General features: G+C 46.2%; 1 protein-coding gene across 1 annotated transcript in view; it reads left to right on the plus strand.

The window, feature by feature from the left end:
• The window catches only part of DHX35 (DEAH-box helicase 35), a 593,749-nt gene that overhangs the window by 56,429 nt on the left and 513,081 nt on the right, over positions 1-24,239 (plus strand). The window contains exon 2 of the mRNA XM_086932268.1: positions 15,793-15,926. Coding sequence (XP_086788394.1) covers positions 15,793-15,926 — 134 coding nt within the window. The remainder of the gene's footprint in view (positions 1-15,792; positions 15,927-24,239) is intronic.

Here is a 24,239-nt window from a genome sequence, read left to right on the forward strand (position 1 = left end):
ACCTGTTTCACTCTTTCGTTCATCTTCTGGAGGTCCGCGCGAATCAGGGTAACTTCAGTCGCCGTCGCCCCCACCGTCTCCTGCACCCGAGCCAATGCTGCCAGGACATCGTCCAGTGTAGCCTTTTTCGACCCTTCGGTGTCCGCCATTTTCCCCGCAGGTTTGCGTTGCTCTTGCGGGGGGGTTTGTTTGTCGTAGGCGAATTTGTCGAGTTTAGCCTGTGTGGTGCTGTGTCTGGGGCCCCTGTTCGCCATGCTGCACCGCCAATGACTGTTCTGTTCGTCAACAGGGGCTCGCCACCCGGTCAGATAAGGGATTCCACTTGCGTTTCCTGGGTGGTGCCTGTGCAAACTTCGTGACAGCAACTGTGTGTATCGCGACACAGGCCACCCCACGTGTGCACACGCCCGCTGGATCGCCCACTGCAGACGATGTAGGTTCGGGTACGATTTCAGTGAAGTAGTGTAGCTCACTGGTTAGAGGCGGCAGACCCGAGAGCAGAGGACGGCCCGGGACCAGGGTTCGATTCCCGGCGCGGCAGGTTTCTGGACCAGGGTCAGCGGACTCGATAATTCTCTCGCCTCGGTGCCCACTCTGATCAGCGATCACACTCGGCAACTCTGGGCATTAGCTTGCCTCATCTTCACTAACGGCCCCACCAGACCGCCGGGGATGCCTGGTCTCACCCTGGAGATACCCATTAAGGGACCATCTCTCAGGGAAGCCAGGAAGGGTTTCGCAGCGGTCAAAGCGCCTTGGGACCCTGCGGGTAAGTAGTGCACTATATAAATGCCAATACATTTACATTTACATTTCTCGCAGGACGTTGATAATCAGGGTATTTCTTATGACCCTTTCCAAGTGTCTTATATCGTGTACCTCAGTCCGTTGCCCCTGAACTGTGTGGCAATAAGATATTTCTCCTGACCATCTGAGGACACACAGTTCAATTGTCGACCTAAGGATAGTTTGCAGCGCCTGCCCCCGGCCTTGCCCAGTGCGTCGGCGTGCTTCAGGCCCGGAGCGCAAGCTTGTTTGAAGGAGCCTCGTGCGAAGGCAGCCAGCTCTCCGGTGTTGCCTCTATCTCGGCAATGGGAGGAGGGGGGGGGGGTTTAGCTCCACGCGGATCACCGCGCCCCGCCGATGGCTCTCCCCGGGTGCCCGCGGGATTCTCTTACCGCTCTTCACACCCCCGGCGTCCTCCTCCCGGCCTCGTAGTCCTAGGCGTGCTCGCACAGGGGATCCTGCGCCTGTTTCAGGGGACGTCTGCCGTCGGGACCGATCCGTTTGTTCAAGATGGCAGACCCGCCCCCGGCGCCGTGGTCACTTCTGTAGTGTCTTGCGTTTGCTTGTAGTGGCAGCGCCTGCTATATTAACCCTCCGCCAGTCCGTTTGTGCACTCAGGAGGCTTTTCGTGTCTTTACCGCAGAGTCGGCCGGGGGTCCGAGACATCCGGTTGGTGAAGCCCGCTGATGCTTCATTTCCTCCCGGGTACAGTCTGCCAGTCACCTCGGTGCGCCGATGAGGACAACAGGCCCCCTCCTTGCACCTTGCCGTTTCGCCGATTGCCGGGCCGCCGCTGCCTCAAGACTGCCTCGTTGGGTGCCGCACGGTCGCCAGACCCAGTCCTCCCGACAGAGTAAGAAATTAATCGGATTAAGGCAACGGATATATGTGGGAAGCCGCCTTGCTGCGGGAGCCTCCCTAAGCTGCTGCCGCCATCGTTGGCTGCTACCCACACCCCCGCGAGTTAAATATTTAGTATGCTATCAAAGATTCGAGATACCAAAATATCTCTCAAGGTAATATAGTACACTTCAATATTATTGTACACATTTTGTAACATGTAGGTACGCGCAGCAACATTATTTAGTATGCGAAAAAATAAACAAATGCGCCCGGCATTGTTGCTAATTAGGAGCAGGTCACTGGGTGAAAGGAGAAGCCCCACAGCCCGGATGAATAAATAGTAGCTTCTTCACGGGCCGTGCTGAAAGCCAGAGAGGGTCACTGGGTGAAAGGAGGAGCCCCACAGCCCCCGGCGGTTTAATAGTAGCTCCTTCACGTGTAGGCACGCACGGCAACATTATTAAAGGCGATCTTTAAAGGCACACACCACTGTGCTTTAAGTAAAGATTTGTACGTGTAATCCCCATGTTTGCGCCAGTGGTAACCTACAAAATAAAACAAGATATTGAAAGCGCAAGTTTCAGTGTACTACTTTTATGTTGCACCCCAATTAATTGCAACAGTGGCGCCAGCTGCCATGCCTGATGATGTGGGAGGCGTACTGTGCACGTTTGGTGAGAGAGTTATTGTTTTAGCGGCCAGGAGTCTGAGGCAACAGGCGGGCGGCTGGCCATTGAATTGCTGCAAGCCTCGCAAGTGACAGTGCCACTGTGAGACTCAATGTCAGCCGAGTGTTATCTTTTTTACTGCAGCGCGATCAGCTGATTGCAGGTCGGTGCCTGGCATGGAGTCTCGTTTTGTTTTACATGAACGATTACACAGAAAATGAGACTCTAGACCAAAGAGGTTTGGTGAACTTACAAATATCGTCTTATGTGAAGTCAGAGTGGGGCAGGGGAGAAGTGAGTGGATCCCTTTGAAGCACGGCCTCGCGGCCGTGAAAGTAGTGGGAACAGCAGGGACAGATGGCTTTGATGTGGACGCGCAAGGTAGGTGGATGGAAAGCGCGTGCAGCAGGGGGCGGAGCGGATCGAAGTGAAGCTGCTGGTGGCAACGATGCGAGGCTGGCGGATGGAAGCGTGTGCATGGACACATGCACTTGTCGAAATCCGCCTGGTTTAGCTTTCCTGATCCAACCCTATCATTCTCCCCTATCCATTCCTGCGGAGTGGGATAGGCGAGACCTAAAAAAAGAATACCACTCACTTGCCAAAGGCAACAAGACTGAGGATCAATACAAATGATAAAATCTCAATCAAAAGACAATGATAATTCCCTCGAAAGGAGACGTGACTAAGGCAAAAAAAACACAACACCAGATGGAAGCAAACCGTAACCAGTAGCAGATCCCCACCACATACATAACCTTATTCCCAGGTGAATCAAGTGTTATTACCCACCCGGAAGGCTTACAAATTGCAGATCTGCCTGCCATAGGGGGGATGAGGGGTGGTTTTGTGGTATACAAAAAATCAAAGGCCCTCAAGGAGAGCAACCCTTTTACACACTATCCCTTATGTCTTGTGTGCTTCTGCCCTCTTAGAGGGCAAATCGGCCTAAAACGGCCGATCTGTCCTCTGGGGGGGACGCCGGAATAAAAAAAATAAAACAATTCCCCCAGCAGAGTGAAAATTGTCCACTACAACAAAACCCTGGTGGTCTCGTGGGCTTCAACCCCCTCACAAGGCAGATCTGCACAACAGTGACTGATCTGACCCAGAGTGGGTGGGGGGTGGAATTATAAAATATGATTCCCCAATAGGTTGCTCCTCAACAACTAAAAAAGCCCTGGCAGTCTAGTGGGCTTCAACCCCCCCACCAGAGGGCACATTGTCATAAAAACGGGTGATCTACCCTCCAGGGGTGGAATTATAAAAAATATATATTTTCCCCAAGGGTTCAAGGGCTCTCTCCCAGCAGTTACCAAAAATGATTATCCCTGGCATCTTGTGTGTTTCGACCCCCCCATGGGGAGCAGATTGGCTGGAAAAACGGCAGACCTAGCTCTCAGTCAGTTGAAGCATAGATATCAATTTTACCCCCATGGGGAGTGACCCTAGCCCAAGGGGCCACTCCCACAACAAAAAACAACACCCTGGTAGTCAAGTGGTGAGATTCCTGTTCCACCATTGCGGCCCCACCCCCAATTGTGGCACAGGAATCCAATACAAATAGACACAGGGGACAGGAAGAAACTCTTTGATTTCCCCCTGTGTCTGTTTTCCTAAAAATAAACAGCCCCCCACAACCCCTGAAGAAGGACTCACTTTACAGAGCTCCTCTCTCCTGGTGTGCTGGAAGCAGTATTTGATGACGTCTGCATGCCATGGGCCCATCTGATCACAGAGGGGTGGGGTCTGGGTGGCAGTGAAAGTGCTTCCACTGCCAACCCCAAAAGAAGCATGTTGAAAGAACACTAGGGGGGGAGTGCCATTGCTCCCAACACAGGCCGGAACAGTCCTCGGCACACTCCCACCATAGATGAGAATGGCTCCAGGCCATCCTCAGCACTGATTGGGTTAAACACATCAAAACCTGTTAGTTTTTTGTTGCAAAAAGATATTAGAAACAGTTGAATACAAATCAATTAAATATAAAGAGCAATGTTCCGTTTTACTTGCTTTAAACTGCTGCTTCAGTTATGGTCTGTGACCTAAGCTGCTTTTCACCTTGGCTGCTGGCAGCAGGCGTTGTAAATTCAGGATTTGACTGTACTAACATATAATAGTTGAGTTCTGATGTCTTGTCTTTATAATCGACGACTGGGTACATTACAAGTCGTTGCTTATAAAGAAATTAGAGACCAGCATTTATACAGGGATTACAGAATCCCATATTTTATAAACAGATTTACACAGGCATATAAAGTATAAGATTAGTATAAAAAAGCTAAGGAGAAGAAGGAAGAAAAGAGGTATGGCATTATTGGTCCTCCAGCTTTATTGGTGTTGGACAACCAGCAAAGGAACATCAAACTTGGATATGGCTCATTTAGTAAGCCTACCAGAGACCCACTTGCAGCAGTCCATTTAGCAAAATACATTTTATTATGTTAAAGATTTCAGTCATGTAATGTTATAAGAATATTATACTATTTTTTAATTTAGTGAGAATTTTGAGTGAGGAAACCTTCAAAATTGTACATCTTTACAAATGATGACTTCCTGAATTTGGTATTCAGCAATCTACACATTCCTGTTTCACCCCCTTTTTGTCAACCATTACTTAACTGATTACAAGCATGCGAGAACAGAAAAATAGAAAGTCTTGACAAAAATGGAATTAAAAAAAATACATAATTTGGAAAAGAATTCTACTCCGCACTCTTAGAAAGTTCATATGATAAAATCTTAGCACAGCAATCCTTTTGTTGATTGCAGTTTCAGAATCAAAACTCACACTTCATTGCACAACACTTTTCCAATAAAAAAGTTTACATATTTTGGTTATTTTTTCAGAACTCTCCAAAGTGATGTATGAACCTTTGCATCTTTCAAGTCCCGAACATGTAGGGTAAAAAAAAAGGACACCAGTCTATACAGGTATCATTTGTGAGGAAAACGTTAGGTAGGCTTCAGCATAAACTTGCTCAGAAAGTCATAAGCACTGACAAAAAGGTGAATGGGGTGCGAAAAAGGAGGGATAGGCTTAGCACTTAAAGGACTAACAAATATACACCATATTGCTAATTGAAAAGTGCATTCAGTATCTCCAAAATACAGGAGTGCAGTTGTGGCAGAAGCAAGAAACACAAGCCCATAACTTTCTCCTGGGAGGATTGATAGAAGTTCAGGAAAAAGAAGATCATTCACCTGTGAGGGGTTGCAAGAGTAAGAATCTTATATGCTGGAAAAGATGCATATGACTGAATTAGTGGCATTTGTCATATAGGTCAAGGCTACTGTACAATGAGACCCGTAAAGTGGTATGGAAGTGGAGAGGAATGGAGAGAGTTCAGCGCTCATAGTTACATTTTGACACAGCCTGACTAAACGCTTCCAAAGTACCAGTGCATTTGATGTGAAGTGTTCTGGAAAATGTAATCTTGTTAAAGTGGAAGCTGTGAACTTTGCCTACATATATTTGTTTCAAATAAGCCTACCTAAATTCGAGAGAGAACAAACACATATGGCTTGTTCAGCAGAAAAATTCATCTGATGGCTCAGTTGAACCTAACTACAGAACTCATTTTAACAGTGTACCAAGGTGTGTAACAAGGTGTGTAACAAGGTTTTGAGAACTTTGGTCAATAGAGCATCAAATCGAACAGTAAGATAAAAAATTACAATTTACAGTGCTAGAAAGGGAAGAGCACAATTAATCTGTACAAGAAGAATACTTTGCAGAGCACTGTTAGACAAACCGCATTTATCGAGGTGCTCTTTGGTAGATTACTATGAATAGGGTTATGTGCTTGATGGGGTTAATGTAGTCGGTGGAGGGGCCACTTTTTTGCATCTTCGTATTCGGGGTATGCTAGAGGGGCGCTTATATGGGTGGCGCCAGGAGTCCCCTTTAAAGCTGTCAAATGTAATCCTGACTCAGACTGAAGATATGTGGTAGTGGAGGGGACACTTGATGGGTGCCACATGTGATTGGTCAACGTATATGCTCCGAACACTGATGATAGGGAATTTTTAGGTACGGTCCTGGGGCAGTTAGACCTGGCACCAGATGTAGAACTGATTACTGCAGGAGACTTCAATTGCACCCTTAATGGAGAGCTAGATAGACACCCCCCCGAAAGCAGACGCTAAGTCCAAAACCCGAGAAACTCTGCACCAGATGCTCCGCAATTATCATTTGCTGGATATATGGCAACACCACAACCCCGGTTATCGATTGTACTCGTGTCACACACCAGCATCTAACACATATAGCAGACTGGACTATTTCTTTATACAAAAGGAGGCAGCCAATCAGATAGTAGAGACACAATACCTGGCCCGCTATCTGTCCGATCACTCCCCCCTGATGGTAGCATACGACCAAGATCCAAGATACCGCTATGGAGACTTAACACTGAGGCTTTAACAGACCCGGTTTATAAGGAGACAATAGCAAACGGATTGGCTGACTATTTTGAAGTGAATTGGAATACGGCCAGCTCAAGGCCGCTTGAACGGGATGCGATGAAAGTGGTGTTGCGGGGGTGTGTATGTCCACTGAGGTGGGGGTGAGGAGAGTGCTGGAGTGGGATTTACAATGCCAGGAGGAACGCTTAGCAATCATAGAAGCAGAGCTTCCCACAGACACGGAGGGGCCGGCAAAATGTGCACAACAGCGGTGGAAGGTGGGAGACGTATGGGATTCACTGGGCAAATACAGTAGAACCACGAGTATACGCCGATGGTACACGGAGGGAGAGAAGGATGGATGCCTACTGGCGCGCTTGATTAGAATGGAGACACAGCCTCACCCAATACTGTCACTTCAAACCGAACAGGGTCGAATGGTCCATACACAGCACAAGATTAATAGGGCATTTACTGCACACTTACAAAAGATGTATTCTGAGCCCCAGCCCCTTACCGCTCCCCTGGCTATGTAGGCCTACCGTGCAGAAGTGGACCTACCATGCCTCGATCCAGAGAGCCAGGAGTCCCTGGGGGCTCCTTTCAGAGGGGAGGAGGTGAGGGCGGCAATCGCTCACCTGAAAACAGCTAAATCCCCCGAGATGGATGGACTGGTGGCTGAGCTATACAAAGAGTATGGGGGAGTCTTGGCCCCTAAGCTCCTGGAAATCACTTTGGAGGCCGGTGAGACCGGTACATTGCCAAACTCCATGTGAAAAGCATTGATTGTGATGATCCCCAAGCCGGGGCAGGACCCCCTGCTCCCCAACTCATACAGGCCAATTTGTATGCTAAACTTAGATTATGAAATCGTAAGTCAGGTACTGGCAAGTAGGTTGCTCCCCTGTCTCAGGCGGTACAAAAGGGGGTGGTGAAGGACGGAGCATCTTAACCAATCAAACACTCACACCCAGTCAACAGATCTGGGTTTAATCCATCACCATTCTTTAGCCCACTCTGCCACCCCAGTTCAGACATGGCCATATGCAAATCAGTCTGACCCTGTGCCTCAGGTGAGCACTATTTATTATTATTGAATCCTGAAGAAGTTTGCATTTTGTGGATAGTGGTGCACTAAAGAATTGTTTAAAAAGCTTGTTGTTTGGTTGTGCCTCTTGGTTTAAAAATTTATAGTGACAATACAATACCAGGAAGGGCCTTTTTTGTGGTGCAGTGTTGTTTGGAAGTGGTGAATGTAGACTGAAAGAGGAGTGTGTAGAGAAAGATTGTTGTCAGTGGTGTATGGGATGAGTTCTGAGTTGTAAAATGTGTATATATTTTTGTATTTTAACATTTTGTAATTCTTTAAAAATTAAAAAGAAGTGTTGTCTTGAAAAAAGAACACAGAAAAAAACTTCTTTTGAGAATTAAAAGAAAACCTAAATTGATATTTCAGGCTGTCATAGATTTTTTCATGCACCGCAGTTGAGATTTCATAAAGGAGTATCAATACTGGCAATTGTATTGTTTTGTTGTTTAAGGGCTCAGCCTTACTGATTGGAGCCAAGACCCATTGTTGTTCTTTGGGCTACCACGTATTCAGTCATTTATTAGAACAGTCATTCTGAAGTTCACAGTATGAATAGCAGCAGCCGAATTTCTCAAAGTTCGTGGCCTGCTCCGCTCCGCTCCTTCCATGAAAATGTGGGGGGGATTCGTCAAGCGGGGGCCGAGATAAAAGGGGCGTCCCAAAACGTGTTTTCTCCATGTTAATTTCCATAGGGCGGTCGGCCTCACTTTTAGCCCGAACGGCTAAATGGATTTTCACCAAACTTGGCAAAATTGTAGGGACTGGTAGCCCGATGTGCCTTTGCTATGTCTCAAGATATGTGCTACAGTGGTTTTTGAGTAATTTAAGAGCAAAAAAAAATATATCTATAACCGCGCCCCGGTAAGCGCACCGGGCGCGCCACGCGACTTGCGCACGGAAAGCTGATTGGCTCTCGGGTGTTTGTAAACATTCCAAACAGTCCGGAGCGGCCGCCATCTTGTGTCTCGGTAGAATCGAGACACAAGAGGTGGGAAAAACAAAGGGGGAAATGACCATAAGCGGGCAGAGTAGACCCCCCCTGACCTCCTAGGTTTGATGTGGGGGTCATAAAAGTGCCGATTTGTGCGGGGGGAGCGCCTGGTACGCGCACTGGGGAGCGGACCGGGGAGCGTACCATAGGGAAAAAAGAATGACAGAGTTTACAAAAAATGTAGCATTTTTTTATAAATTGGAGGTATTTCTAAAAAGGACTGTTTTTTTATTCTTTTTGTTTTATATTTTTTTTATTGTTTTTTGGAACATTTCTTTCTTTTTTTGGCTTTTCTGAAAACTTTTATATTTTTTTGTATTTTTTATGGGGAGAAACAAAAAACAGGGAATTGTAAATGGCTCAACTGGAGCAAAAAAAAAAAATCAGGAACATTTAGGGTTTTCTTGGACACTTATGGTTATCACCAGCAACCATGATAAGTTCGATACTTTGCTCACCATAGCAAAGTGTCTTGTTACAATATTTGCACACGATTTTGTAATCGGCAAACTTAGGTTGAATAGTAGCCAATGTGTCTCTTGCCCCCGGACCCGATGGAGTGGGTTGTTTTGATGTTGAGGGTCTAGACGTTGATGGGGGTAGCTTACTGCAGAGGTCCCTTAATTCTGCATTAGAATAATTGTTTGGATGCAAACGCATCATGTGGCAAATCATTGTATGATTCCCGAAGGAATACTTTTTGTTAGGGTTCCCCCTGGACAACTCAGCATCACAAATTAAACAAGTCACCTTTGCAGCGTTGACTTTTTTAAAACCCCTTGGGATTTTGAAGAACTTCCAAATAAAGTGCTCTTTTGGTTGGTAGGGCTGTTTATTTTCAGGCAGGAATTCCCTTCTCTGTTCCTCCTCTTCATCATTCTCCTCCTCATCCTCTTGACCACCAATGTAATCTTCTGGTGGTCTTTTAGATGGTGGTGGTGGTGGTGGTGGGGCAGATCCTCCAGCTGCTGCTGCTAATGTAGCCATTTCAAACTAGTAAAGAGTAGAGATAGAACTCCAAAAAGGTCTTCCTCAGTCAAAGGACAAAGTCAGAATAAGGAAAAAAGGTGGGTGCTTTCATCATTTGGAAAACAAAACTGTTCTGGTCCAATGAAAAGTGTTATTTTCAAGTCACATGACCCAGGCTTTCATCATTTGGAAACCAAAACTGATCTGCACCAATGAAAAGTGTTATTTTCAGATCACATGACCTGACGCGCTTAGGCTACTCGCCCCGGGGCGCGTAGCGCAAGCGCGGCGAGACGTTGCGCGATCGTATGCGATCGCGTGCTTCCGGGTGCGCTTACACAGTTCGTCATATGACGCATCACGCGACTGCGCGAAACGTCACAATGTTGTTTTAGTTCGCGGCAATAGCGCTAACGGGACGCTCCCCGGTACGCGCCCCGGGGCGCGCGGCAAAATTGCGCTGACCGGGGCGCTCCCCGGTACGTGCCCCGGGCGCGCTCCGGGGCAAAAAAAAAAAATAAATGTAAAAATATAAAAAATATGATTACATAATTATACAATATAAAATTTGTTATAAAAAATATTACTTTTCATACCTATAGAGATTTGCTTTTAAAAAACCATTGAAATTCACTGAAAAAACCATAGGTTTCACACCAGTTATAGTTAGGAATTAGCATTTAAAAAACCTAGTAAATTCACTGAAAAAACCAGAGGTTTCACACCAGTTATAGTTAGCTGGAAATTTTACTGACATAAAACCATTGAAATTCCACGTTATAGTTAGTTGGACTCACTATAACTTGCGCGCCTGCAATGCACTGCTGATGACGTCACATATTACATCACTCATGACATGGATGGTGGTGGATGGTGTCATCAGTGATGTCATGAGTGATGTCACTGACCATGTCATGAGTGATGTAATATGTGACGTCATCAGCAGTGCATTGCAGGCGCGCAAGTTATAGTGAGTCCAACTAACTATAACGTGGAATTTCAATGGTTTTATGTCAGTAAAATTTCCAGCTAACTATAACTGGTGTGAAACCTCTGATTTTTTCAGTGAATTTACTTGGTTTTTTAAATGCTAATTCCTAACTATAACTGGTGTGAAACCTATGGTTTTTTCAGTGAATATATATATATATATATATATATATATATATATATATATATATATATATATATATATATATATATATAAAACTTTATTCTGCATCAATACAATACCATAAAAGTACCAATAAAAAACATTTAAAAAGCATAAGTCGCACAATAAAACCAATTTCAGCTACAAATACATGTACCAGACAATCCATAAAAAGAAATTGGGATCATTGGCTAAAATGTTGACACTCATGCCAAATATCATATTACTAAGAGGTAGGCCTAATTAATTTACATTTCTATAAAAAGTACCCTTGCCCACACAGTTCATTTATAGGGCTCTTAACCTCACTGTGATAAATTTACTGAAGTCGCTCCTTACCTCTTGTCTTTCCAGAACGCAATGCAGACTTCAGGGAGTTCCCAGTAGAAAAAAGAGTTAACACCTCTGAAGACAATTTCAGGAACAGTAAAGCAACCTTAGCCTGCTTAAAACCCCCCTTTTTAAAAATGCTTTTAAAAAACGCTTCCTAGGATTTTCGTAATAGGGGCACAGTAACACAAAGTGGAGAGTATCCTGCGGAGACCGTAGGTCGAACCGCACGGACCCTTCAACTCTGTGGACCTGGTGTAACCTGCCGGCACCGCTAGACTATGGTGTAATAGCTCTAGCCTGAAGCGTGTCATTAAAAATCTGTCTTGAGCATTGTATATTAAAGACAGATACTGTTCCATGCCCAAACAAGTTTTAATCAGAATATACACTCTTACAGAGGGTTTATTCAATTCACTATTCTCCCTCCGGTCAGGATAGTGAATTGAATAAACCCTCTGTAAGAGGGTAAACTCTTCCTTCTGCCACCTGTGCCGCAAAGGAACAGAGGACCTACCGCACTTGCTATGCATTTGTGAAGAGTTGACGGGGCAAAAGTCTCTGCTGCTCAAAGCTCATTTAGACTACAGAGGGATCCGGAGGCAGACGGTTCTGGCTTACTTTAAGCTTGGGGACCCGAAGTTAAACTGCGGGCAGGTAAAATATTTTGCACTGGTGAAAAAAAAAATGCCACAAGCCAGCCTGCATACTGCACCCATTGGACCTGATGCCACAATGGAAGTGAGCAGTCGTTTTCCTCTGTCCATTTGACACAAGGTCCATACACTCTGCTCTTACGGGCATCACCAACACTGAGGTTAACCTCAAAATGATGCACTGCACTTTGCACCTTCTGAGCTTAGCCCACTAGTATCACCCTTCCTAAGGACACTGCTGACATTGAGGATCATTCTCTTCTCAGCAGGAGCACCGCACTTTGCACATTCTAGACCTGGGCCCATTACTGGAAGGATAGCTGGATCACTGACAATACGGTACATCTGGATGATATAATTGAACTGTTTACACATAGGCTTTTTAACAGACCGGTCTGCATTTTCAAAAATGTTTTAAAATAATTTTAAATGATGCAAAGTCTTTTTTTGTCATTGATCTCCCTGCTCCCCTACCTGGCCAAAGTACTCGAGAAAACCATCATCCAGCAGCTCACCTAATTCCTGGAACAAAACCACCTACTGGATTGCTCACCCTCATCAGCGGCCTCTACAACCTAGGCATACAGCAAGACGCCCTAAAGTGGATTGCCTCCGTCCTTACAGGACGCACACAGAGCATCCGACTGCCACCCTTCACCTCCGGCTCCAAAGACATCATATGCGCCATACCTCAAGGATCATCCCTCAGCCCCACCCTGTTGAACATCTACATGACCCCCCTCGCAGACTTCATCAGATCCCAAAGACTCAACATAATCTCCTACTCAGAAGACACTTCACAAATTCTCTCTCTCACCAAGGACCCCTCCAATGCCAAGACCAACTTTTGCAATGCCATGACCAACGTAGCCAAGTGGATGAGAGACTACTGCCTCCAATTCAACTCGGAGAAAACTAAAGTATATATCTTCAGGGAGAACAGCTCTGTAAAAGACCACAGCTGGTGGCCTGCAGAACTCGGACCTACACCCACACTGACAGATCATGCTCGCTACCTCTGCATTATCCTCGACAGCCAACTGACTATGACACGACAGATCAACAGGTCACAGTCGCCTCATCCTGCTTTCACACCCTTTGCATGTTCCACAGGATCTTCAGATGGATCCCAACCAACACCAGAAAGACCGTCACTCGCACCATCGTCCCCAGCCGCATTGACTACGGCAATGCCCTCTATGCCGGCATCTCCACCCACTCCTCAGAAGACTCTAGACTATACAGAACACCACAACCAGACTCATCCTGAACCTCCAGAAATGAACCCACATCGCCCCCCCCCCCCCACCGGAGAGACCTCCACTGACTCCTCATCCAGAAGAGATGACAGCTCAAGATCCTCACACACGCCTACAAAGCCCTTCATATCCTAGGACCTGCCCACATCAACTATAAACTGAACTTCCACCAACCCTTTAGACACATGCGCTCCTCCTCATTCACCCTCGATCACTCCCCACATCCCTCGCAGCCTCAGCAGTGGCTGCTCCTTCTCCCACATCGATGCCAAGACCTGGAACTACCTTTCCCTCCAGGTCCGTACAACCCCCTCGCTGTCGGACTTCAGTAAAGAGACTCAAGACCTGGCTCTTCAACTGAGACACAGCTCCCAGATACCCCATAAGGGTGACAGTGTTGCGCTTTCCAAATGCTGTTGTTTGATTGATTGATTTTAACCATACACTATTCTTATGGTTTCTGTATTGCACTGGTTTTTATTAATTATGCAAATAAAATACTTACTCACATCACAAGATGTGTGTCTGGACAGCAGCACACAATGATTAGAATTAGTAGGTTTTATGTACATGCTGTCCATCTACCTGGCAAGGAAAGGTAATCTGCCATACAGGCCAGGACACTTAGGGCCTCATTACGAGGTCGGTCGGTAAGCCTCTGACCACTTGTCTGAGGCTTACCGACCCACACTGTAGGTTTACAGTCCGACCTCAGAACTTCAATGTCGCGGTCACAGTGTATACCGGCTGGTCAATCAGACTGTGATCTGACGGGTTCAATGAGTCTGAGAAAACAACATTTCTGACGTCGGGATTATGATGGTGGTTTTTGATAGCCATTCCATGTCGAGCTTTCCAGCATGAAAATGCTGTTGGAAAGTGACTGTAGGGCCCCCTAGCAGGGCCCCCATCCCTCGGCCTACGCTGTTGGCCTGGGGGCACCTATGGTACCCCCCTTTAAATCCCTGCACTGTGGTACCGGCTAATCGGTGAAGGGATTTACACAAACTCGCATTTCTCTATAAGAGCTTATGCTGCTGACGGTTTCTGCCCACTGCACAATCTCCCATACAGAAATGGGAGTTTGTGACCGCACCATGTGCAGTCGCATTGTAATAAGGTGTTCATAACCACCGACCTATGGTTGGTCGGTTCCCACACCAAGACTGTGTCAGTTGGAGGCAACTTCACCCGACATCGTAATATGGCCCTTAGTCTTGTTTAGTGCCCCATACACTGTTTATGTAACATTGAAGAGTACCTTGCCCCGAAGACTCTGTATTGTAGCATCAACCTACAATGCCTTGCATAGAAGTTGAAGGCTAACAAAAACTAGACAGAAGAAATGCTACTCCTTCCTCCGTATACTGGCAGGATCAGAGGACTTTTAAACTATCTTTACATAACCTTCAAGAGCAAACTTTTCAGTTTTTTTAATCCACTTCAATAAATATACATATATTTACCTTGCTAGCAGCTGACCTCGTTTTTCACCTTGACATACACTACTGGCTACCATGCAACAGAATATTGTGTGGCTAATATTGCAGAGTAAAATTTCTACACGTATATATCAGTAATTATAGATTTATCTTACTCCGCAAATATGTACCTTGACTATAAAACACACATTCATCTTTAAGGTACGTATATATATGGAGTTAAGAATAGTGAATCTGTGCTTATCTACATGTACTTACTTCTCAATATTTTAGTGCTCGGTGTTGTGGTCACAATATCTTGGTAGCAGATTTTTCTGTAGTCGGTATTTCAATATACCATCGTTGACCTAGGTAAAATAGGACCCCAGTGCAGTTCTGCCTTCGCAAAAAAGTTACCACGGTCTTCAAGGTCTAAGTTAAGTCATCTTTAAGGATGTCCACCAAAGGTGATTTTTACCTAAAATAATTGTTTGCTTGCCCACTGGTTATCCAGAAAAACGTGAATAATTGTGGCAGGTGAGTAGTTGCGTTGGATACCGCTTTTAAACATGTGGTTCATGTTTCTTGGAAAAAAAGTGTAATTTGAGTCGTCTTGTAGAAATTTGAAACGGGAACACAAAGAACCTATTAACTTTGCAGACAAAAAAAGGTGGGGAGTGGCAGGATTGGAAAATACAGATACTGAACAGTACTGGGAAGGTTGTATGACATGACAACTCGTTGTCATTACAACGCAGGAATTACAATGAAGTCGTTACAACGACTTTCGCTGGAGGGTGCTGGATAGTGGAATAGTTTAATTTTCTATTCCAACTCCAGCCCACATTGACAGTAGGGAAGGAGTTGGATAGAAAATGAAACTATTCCCAACCAAGAGCGCCCTCCAGCGAAAGTCGTTGTAACGATTTTCGTTGTAATTCCTGCGTTGTAATAGCAGTGCGGGGTAATCCCCGCGTTGTCATTGCTGTTCACCACTGGGAACAATCTGGAAGCTGGAGACCTTATGGTGTCTTTCTGCCTGTAATTCAGGTAATTTAGTTCACTAGGCATTGCAGTACTTGACTGCCTTCAAAATCTTTGTTTCTAGGACAATGGTCGCCTCTGGTAAAGACAAAATGATAACATTTGATGGGAGCAATCATTAAATAGTTTGATCTGTACAAACTTTCAGCCACTAATAAAAATATTTCTCATGCAGGCACTGAGGGACCAGGAGTTAGTATATCTGAAGAGCGACAAAGTGCGGCAGAAGTCTCTGGAACAGCGGTTATCTTTAATCCTCACGCATCCCTCTCTATAGAGCAACAGAGACAAAGGCTGCCAGTTTTCAAGGTATTTATTGTGCCACAGAACATTTTCGTTTTTTTCTAACCTTTTTCCTACAATATCTTTACTCTACTCATATTCTTGAAAGTCATCCCAGCCCTTTGATAGATTGTTTGTTTTTGTTTGAAAGTTTATTACTCACCTTGTATTCATAAGAATAACTATGAATCCAAGCAAAATGAGCATTATGCTGTTAGCTGGTCTGTGAGTTTTAACCAACAGCTTGATAATTTGGCCACAACTTGCACGTGTGAAATTAGTTTGAAAGCATCTTTCTCTTCTTGTTGGTTACTTACCCTAAAGCCCTCGCCAGTTTACGTGCAGTCGAGTATTTCCTGTAATTGCTTATGTACATGTCACACCACGTGTCGCTGATGAAAGAGTACTGAATGCTTTTCTTTTAATGCTAGTTTTCCTCCCAACTAAGTGATTTATTCTTTGAGACCACAGTTATCTGCCTACCATCACATTAGATATATTTATGTTTTCACTGCTAGGTCTTATTGCAGAAGAGAGAATGTTGTAAACCTGATTAATTATTGAGACAAATATTTGTGAATACTTTAGGAAAACAGTATACCTGGAAATTATGCCTTAATTTTAACATGGGAGAAACATTTATTCCCTTGACAGTTATAAAACAAAAACAATTTAAGTTGTCAACATCGTAAGCAATACATTTATTATACATGAATATACTCGTCACTTAAATGTCCCCCCTCCTTTACTTCTATTATTTTAACCATGTAGCTTTTGATCCATCCACCCAAAAACTTATCAATCTTTACATCTACCTGTGTGTGTGTGCTTTTGCACCTGTGTGAGTGTTCTCATAAATTGTGTTTGTACTGTGTGTTAATGTTTGTCTTTATGTGTTTCTTCTGTACATGGGTTTGATCATGTGTACACGTTTACTTGTTATATGTGCATGGGTGCTGTATCTTCTTTAACCTTTGTTCCTTGATGTCAGTCTGTTTTTGGTATATGTTTGCATAGGTGTCTGTAGGTATGTTGCAGTGTCTCTATGCATTCTTGCCGGTGTTTACATTGTGTGTAAAAGCACTGAACAAATGTCAAAAGTTCTGGCTTTAATTCTTGTCTAAATTTGTGGTCCTTGATAATCACTGTCAAACATTTTCATATTTCTCCATTGCCTCATGAGTGTATTATTTTCTAAGTCCAGTAACTTATCCTGTTGATCATTGTATTACCCATGAGGCATCTTCCCTGCTTTCCTTGTGAATGTCTCCCTTACTAGCCTTTTGCAAGTGGTGTGAGAATCCGTAGAGAAGTTGGAATTTCTAATTGCCAGACTCTTGCCCCATGTGTCATATAACGTGTTCCTACCAGGCCCCGTTGGCTGGGACCAGGGAAGGGGACTTAAGTTACCTGGATCATCAGACGGAAGGAGTTGCCGCAAAAACAGGTGCAGGAGGGTAACCTCTCTTAATGTGTGAAGTCACTATCAATTTCCTCTGAAACACATGTATCTACAGACGGCACTATCCTTGTTGTGTTGGTGTGCCCAAACATCCAACCGTGAAATTCTGTTTGGATGTTTCTCCAAGGCCAGAGACGCATCACACAAGAGTATGTGACTATGTCACCTTCTTTGCTAGTCCACATCCTATAGGAGTAGGTTTTGGCAATAGTATCACTTGATGTCCATCCAGGTGCTAGTGGTCTATCTCGTCAGGGCTTGATCACAAACTGACGCCCTCCGAGATTGTGTAATCCATTGTGAACAGATTGGATTTGTGTCATCATTTGGATTTTGAAACTCTGGATTAGCAGGTACTAATTCCCTCCTACGATTGCTGCCATCTTCTGCAGCTGTAACCTCTATAATGTCCTTAATTTCAAATCACTTTTTGGAAGCACTAAGTGCAAATTGAAGGCTAGGAAAGAGTAGGAAAACCCCCACAGCCTTCCAACCTCAGTTTCTGGTGCAACTCACTGTCCACCATTTACAACTCCTGGCATCTCTAGAGCAGCTTTCATTTGCAGAGGATTAGCCCAAGGCTTTATTTCCATTTATACAAATGACATCTGTCTGTCAATGGTGAAAGATTAAATGGGCAGTGCTTCACTAGCGACCATAGATATCAGTGACCATGAAGAATTCGATACACCCAGCTGCATCCACTGACAAGATGTCTGAAGAGCTGTTCATAGAAGTCTGTGCCTGAGAGTGCATTCATTTTCACCTTGATGGGTGAAATTGCTCTCCCAAGAAAGCCAGACCTTACCATAAATCCGTTGACTAAAGAAATTTGGAAAAAGTCTATCTGTGAAAAGACCATCTCAGAGTCCTTGGACTACAGGTATTGGGCCCCCAAAGGCTGTCATGTCTTTGTGTCCTAGTGTGTCTGTTGTGGTAGGGGATTTCCTTGAGGGAAAAGGGGTGTACTCGCAAATAGAAAATGATGCCAAGGGACTGGAGACATGCAATAAAAAGATGTACTCGTACAATGGCGTATCCCTCAGGCAAGCAAATGACATTACCATCACAGCCAGCCACAGGTTCCATCTCAGGCAAGTGTTCAGCCCCTGCATCTCTTTCCTCCCAGGCTGTGCCTAAAAGGAGAACAAGTTGATTCTCAACTTCGGCAAAGAGGATGCCGAACAGGAACTACTGTTATAAAGAGACCTCATCTACACAACCATGTGGACCATGAAATTTTGTATGGCTGTACCCCAGCAGTCTTGGATTAAACTTTTGCATCTGATGCTGTAAACCCAGGCAAAAGTACTTGATCTTCCTTTTGCAAAGAAGAACTTGTTCAATGCCCATGGCAAATTAGGTCCTCCAGCAGTATACCGCTGGCATAATCACGGCCAAATCATCAAGAGCCAACAAAATGTAGCTTCTGACACCTTTTCTTTTCCAATAAACAGTTAGAATCCACTCCTTGAGATTAAGGGTGTCTCCTCCACAGTGGGGAACACCTTTATGTTTTTAGGTCCCCTCACACACTAACAGGCCCCTTGGTGTCATGCTTCATCATTGGGGTCATTGTACCCCTCTACGGAGTACGGCGTGCTGCGACCTACGGAGACGTGGGAGCACTTGTAAGACTATGGGGCTCATTAGGATTGCGGTTTTTCCGCATCCTCGGGGCCGGCGGAAGCCACCGCCGGCCCAGAGGATGCGGAAAAACCGCAGCGGACTGACCAAAGACCCACCGCCACATTAGGATGGCTGGTGGGTCTGGTTTCTGTCCGCAGCTTTTCCGCCGCGGTCGGATTACAACCGCGGCGGAAAAGCTCTAATATGGTGACGGTGTCTCTCAGACACCGTCCGCCATATTAGGATGGGCTTTTAATTATGCTTTTCCGCGGCGGTTTTCCGCCGTGGAAAAGCATACGGAACTTCACTGCGGGGGCCCGTTGCGGGCCCCCTAGGTGAAGGGGGGTGCAGATGGGGGGTACCTATGGTACCCCCCTGCATGTGCATGCAGAAAGCGGCAGGCACTGCGCGGTGCCTGCCTCTTTCTGCATGCACATGCAATGACTGTATTTTTAACATTGCCGCGGGTGCAGCTTGAAGCCGCACCCGCAGCAATGGTAAAAATAGAGGATGTGACCGCCAGGGTGGCGGTCACATCCTAATCGCACAGGAGGGGACTCCGCAGCCCATGCGGACGTCCCCTCCTCCTCAGTGATCGCGGACGGACGCAAGTCCGTCCGCGATCATAATCGGCCCTTATGTGTGGTGTTGGTGAGGGGGTATTTTGAATAAATGTGAGTGTATTGTGGGGTTTGGAAAACAGTGATAGTTAAAAAGAACCTGGCTCGTGGGGTGACTAAAAATTATTTAATAAGCCCCCGGGTTGGTGCTGTTAAAAATGAGGGTGGGAGGTCACTACGCTGACAATGCGCGTTACCTCCTTTTTGTGTGCGTCGACATGTTTCAGTGCCAGAAGCACCTTCTTCAGGACGGGGTGCACACATCCCCACCTTACTCACGTTTCTCTAACTAATACCAGAATTTTCTAATAAAAGTGAGGAAAAATTACAGTGCAGGTAAAAGTAATGTACCTAGCAAAAAAAGACGTTGTCTATTGATCAACTGTTTTGGAGTTGTAGATAAACCTCATGAGCCAAAACGTCAGGATCTGGTGTGCTAACTAGCACGATTTCTACGAGGAAATACCTCCCGATCGATCCCTACGTGGCTCCGGTGATAATCATTATCATTGCTAGGTACATTACTTTTACCTGCACTGTAATTTTTCCTCAGTTTTATTAGAAAATTCTGGTATTAGTTAGAGAAACGTGAGTAAGGTGGGGATTTGTGCACCCCGTCCTGAAGAAGGTGCTTCTGGCACCGAAACATGTCCACGCACACAAAAAGGAGGTAACGCACATTGTCAGCGTAGTGACCTCCCACCCTCATTTTTAACAGCACCAGCCCGGGGGCTTATTAAATAATTTTTAGTCACCCCACGAGCCAGGTTCTTTTTTTTTTTTTTTTAAACTTTATTGAAGGAAGGAATAGTGGTTTATCAGTTACATACATTCCATTAGGCGATCGCCACATAGCATTTCAATTTAACATTTCTATATGTGATGAGCGATTTTTCGTAACATGAACTGCGTTGCCTGCAGTGCCCAGGTACATTACATACACCATCTGTGAGTTACATCGTGCAGGATTGAGTTCCCTGACAACCCCTCCCTCATGTGTCAGTGATGGCGAAGTCTTTTTTTCATTGAACAGTGTGACCAAACTTCCCAACTTACCCCCCCTAACCATGTGTCATCGCAACCTTTTTCACCCACCCACATGTTGCATTGGTCCGTGTCTCTCCACGCACTTTGGCGTGTGGCCGGGTCAGCGCCGCCATAGTAGCATTGTCCTGGTCACGAGGCAGCACCCCGTGACCGTTCAGTTACTCCTCCTCCCCCTCCGAATCTGAGTCTTCCCCTTCTGGCAAGGGTTCACAGATGTCCCCTCTGTACTTGTTCCACGCCGCCCAGACTTTGTTCCATTTCCGGGGCGCTGCTCGGAGCACGTACACCGCTCTCTCTGTCACCATGAGAATGTCCATGTTTTTGGCCCACCTACTAGCGGTGGGTATTTCTGGCGCCCCCCATTTCTGCGCTATGTCCCGCTTAGCCACTGTCATAGCCAATGATGCCCAAATCAGTTCGTACCTGCCCAGATCATTGGGGTCCCAGATGTTCAGAAGGCATTTACGTGGTTCCGGTAATATGGAAAGTTTAAGGGCCTGGGAGATTGAGCGGAGTATCTGCCTCCAGAATTCACGAATGTGCGGGCATTCCCATAGTGTGTGTATCAGTGTCCCTTCTTCCCCGCACCCTCTCAAACAAAAGGGGTGTAGTGCCCTCCGTATTTTGTGCAGCAGTGGCCTGGTGTAGTAGATGCGGTGTAGGATTTTAAGTTGTACTAATCTGAGCTTACTCGAGATTCCAACCTCCTTCGGGGAGGCCAGCGCTTCATTCCATTCGAATTCGTCAGTTCCACCTAGCTCCCTTTCCCATTTTTCTTTAAGTTTTAGTGTCGGGTCTTGGAGATTGTTTAGCAGTTTTTTATAGGTAAGGGAGGTGGCGCTCTGGAGCATGTATTCCGTCAGTAGCCTATCCTCCAGCGGGGAGGAATCCGGCAGAGTGGTGCCTGCAGGGATTGCTTGTAGTAATGCGTGTCTAACTTGGACATATCTAAACGTCTCTGTGGGTCCTAGATTGTATTGTTGTTGTAGGTGCGTGAATGGTAGCACTGAGTCAGTATCCCACAGGTCTCCTACAGTAGATATGCCTATGGAGTCCCATCGCTCAAACCCTTTACAGCCTCTCAGGTTTCCCAATGCCTTTGTGTCCCACAAGGGCGTCATTTTAGTGATCCGACCTGCCCATCCCAGACGGGCCTGCGCCATGTGCCACAATGTCGCCGTGTGTTTGGTCGGGCCAATCAGCGTCTTTAGTTGTGATTTGTTATAGAGCACGGACAGCATACCGTCCGTCCCAAGTTGGGACCAGTCCGCCCGATAGGCCGGGTCGTTTCTCGGGGCGTGGATCCAGTAGTTTACAATTTTGAGCTGGGCTGCCCAGTAATATAGCTGGATGTTGGGGAGCGCTATGCCCCCTTCGTACCAGCTTTTCACTAGTTTGTCGTATGCTATACGCGCCGGGCCAGCATTCCATAGCAGGACCGTGACCAGCGCCACGATCTGTTTAAAGTATCGCGGTGGTACCAGGTGCAGAGTATTTTCTAGGACATAGAGGAGTCGTGGGAGGGCCATCATCTTGTAGAGAGCCGCTCTTCCCAGTAGGGTCAGGGGCAGGGTTGCCCAATATTTAACATCGGCTCGCAGGCGATCTATGGGTGGCTTTAGGTTGTTAACAAAAAACTCCGCTTCCCCACATGCGATGACAATTCCTAAGTATTTGAAAGAGGCCGACGTCGTCAGCAATGGACAGCTCGCCTGCAATGTCGGAGCCGGGCCCTTCAACGTGAATATTGTGGATTTCGACCAGTTGAGAGTGTATCCCGATGCGCGCCCACGCGTGTCACAAAGGTCAAGCAGGGCTGGGATGCCTGTATCAGGTGCGGACATGTAGATGAGCATGTCGTCCGCGTATAGCGAGACTTTGTCCTCCCACCCCTCCTCCCACGTGATGCCTGCGAACAGTGACGTGGTTCTGATCTGGATGGCTAGAGGCTCAAGCACCAGTGCAAAGAGCAGGGGGGACAGGGGGCAGCCCTGCCTAGTCCCCCTGCTCAGCGGGAAGCTTGGTGATATGTGGCCGTTGGCCACCACCTGTGCCACGGGTTTCGCATAAAGCAACCGTATCCATTGTATGTATTTCGGCCCAAACCCCATACGTTCCAGTACCACGAAGAGATACTCCCACTCCACCAGATCGAATGCCATTTTAGCGTCGAGAGAGAGAATCACCGCCTGCTCCGCAAGGAGGTGCGCCCGGGCTAGCACTCCATGGACCCTTCTGAGATTCATCGCAGTGCTCCGGTGGGGCATAAAGCCCGACTGGTCAGGGTGGATCAGGGTACTGAGGTGGGGTAGCATGCGGGTAGCCAGAAGTTTAGCCAGTATCTTGGCTTCGATGTTCAGTAACGATATCGGGCGGTATGCGTTGCATTCTGTCGGGGGTTTCCCTGGCTTGGGTATCGTTACAATCGTGGCCGTGCGTTGATCTAGCGGTAGTTCTAGCTTGTCCCTGCTTTCTAAGAACATGGCCAGCAATGGGGTACTGAGGTCTGAAGCCATGGACTTGTACCACTCTACCGGTATCCCGTTAGGGCCCAGTGCTTTTCCGGACTGCAACGCCTGGATTGCCAGCTGGACTTCCTCTCCCGAGCCAGGTTCTTTTTAACTATCACTATTTCCCAAACCCCACAATACACTCACATTTATTCAAAATACCCCCTCACCAACACCACACACAGTCTTACAAGTGCTCCCACGTCTCCGTAGGTCGCAGCACGCCGTACCCCGTAGAGGGGTACGATGACCCCGATGATGAAGCATGACACCAAGGGGCCTGTTGGTGTGTGAGGGGACCTAAAAACATAAAGGTGTTCCCCACTGTGGAGGAGACACCCTTAATCTCAAGGAGTGGATTCTGTTTATTTAAATATGCCCAGGGAGAATGAATCCATTCTGATTTCTCTCTCTCCCCCCTCTGATTGTTAATTATACCTTTTTTTCCAACTGGTAAAGGCCTTGCGGTCTTAAAGCTCAAAGGCGCTTTTTCCCCAATAACCCAGCAAGAACCTCCTCTTCTTCTTAAGGAAAACAGCCAATGAGGAGGACAAGAACCAGACTGCTCTCCGAACTCGATCAAGACCAGGAAGTTCTAGTGATTTCCTGACTGTCCTGACATTCTCATCTGCACTATCACAGGAGTCGAAGGATGCCCTCCACCACCACCATTGGCCCCAGATTTTCCACAAAAGCATAGGCTACTAATTGGTGATGAATGACTATGCTGTGCATCTACCCCCCCAATCTAGGCTACATCCTTATCCCAGACTACTTCCCAGGATAGATCTCCTAGACCCAGTTCAGGGTGTTGACAGCATAACAAGGGTGCTTTTCAGTGGACCTTCAACATGCTTACTTCTGTGTACTAATCCTACAGGTATATAGGGACCACCTCTGTTTCAGCATGGGAAACTAGCAAAGCCAGTAAAAGACACCGCTCTTTGGTCTCAGTTCCGCCCCTCATCGCAAATATCTTGACTAGGTTTTCAGCCTTTTTTATGTGACAGCAGAATACTTTTTGAACAGCGCAGCTTCCTTTTCAGGGCAATGTCAAGGAGAATAAATTGAG

The sequence above is a fragment of the Lissotriton vulgaris genome, chromosome 7, assembly GCF_964263255.1.
Source record: "Lissotriton vulgaris chromosome 7, aLisVul1.2, whole genome shotgun sequence".
Taxonomy (NCBI): Eukaryota; Metazoa; Chordata; class Amphibia; order Caudata; family Salamandridae; genus Lissotriton; species Lissotriton vulgaris.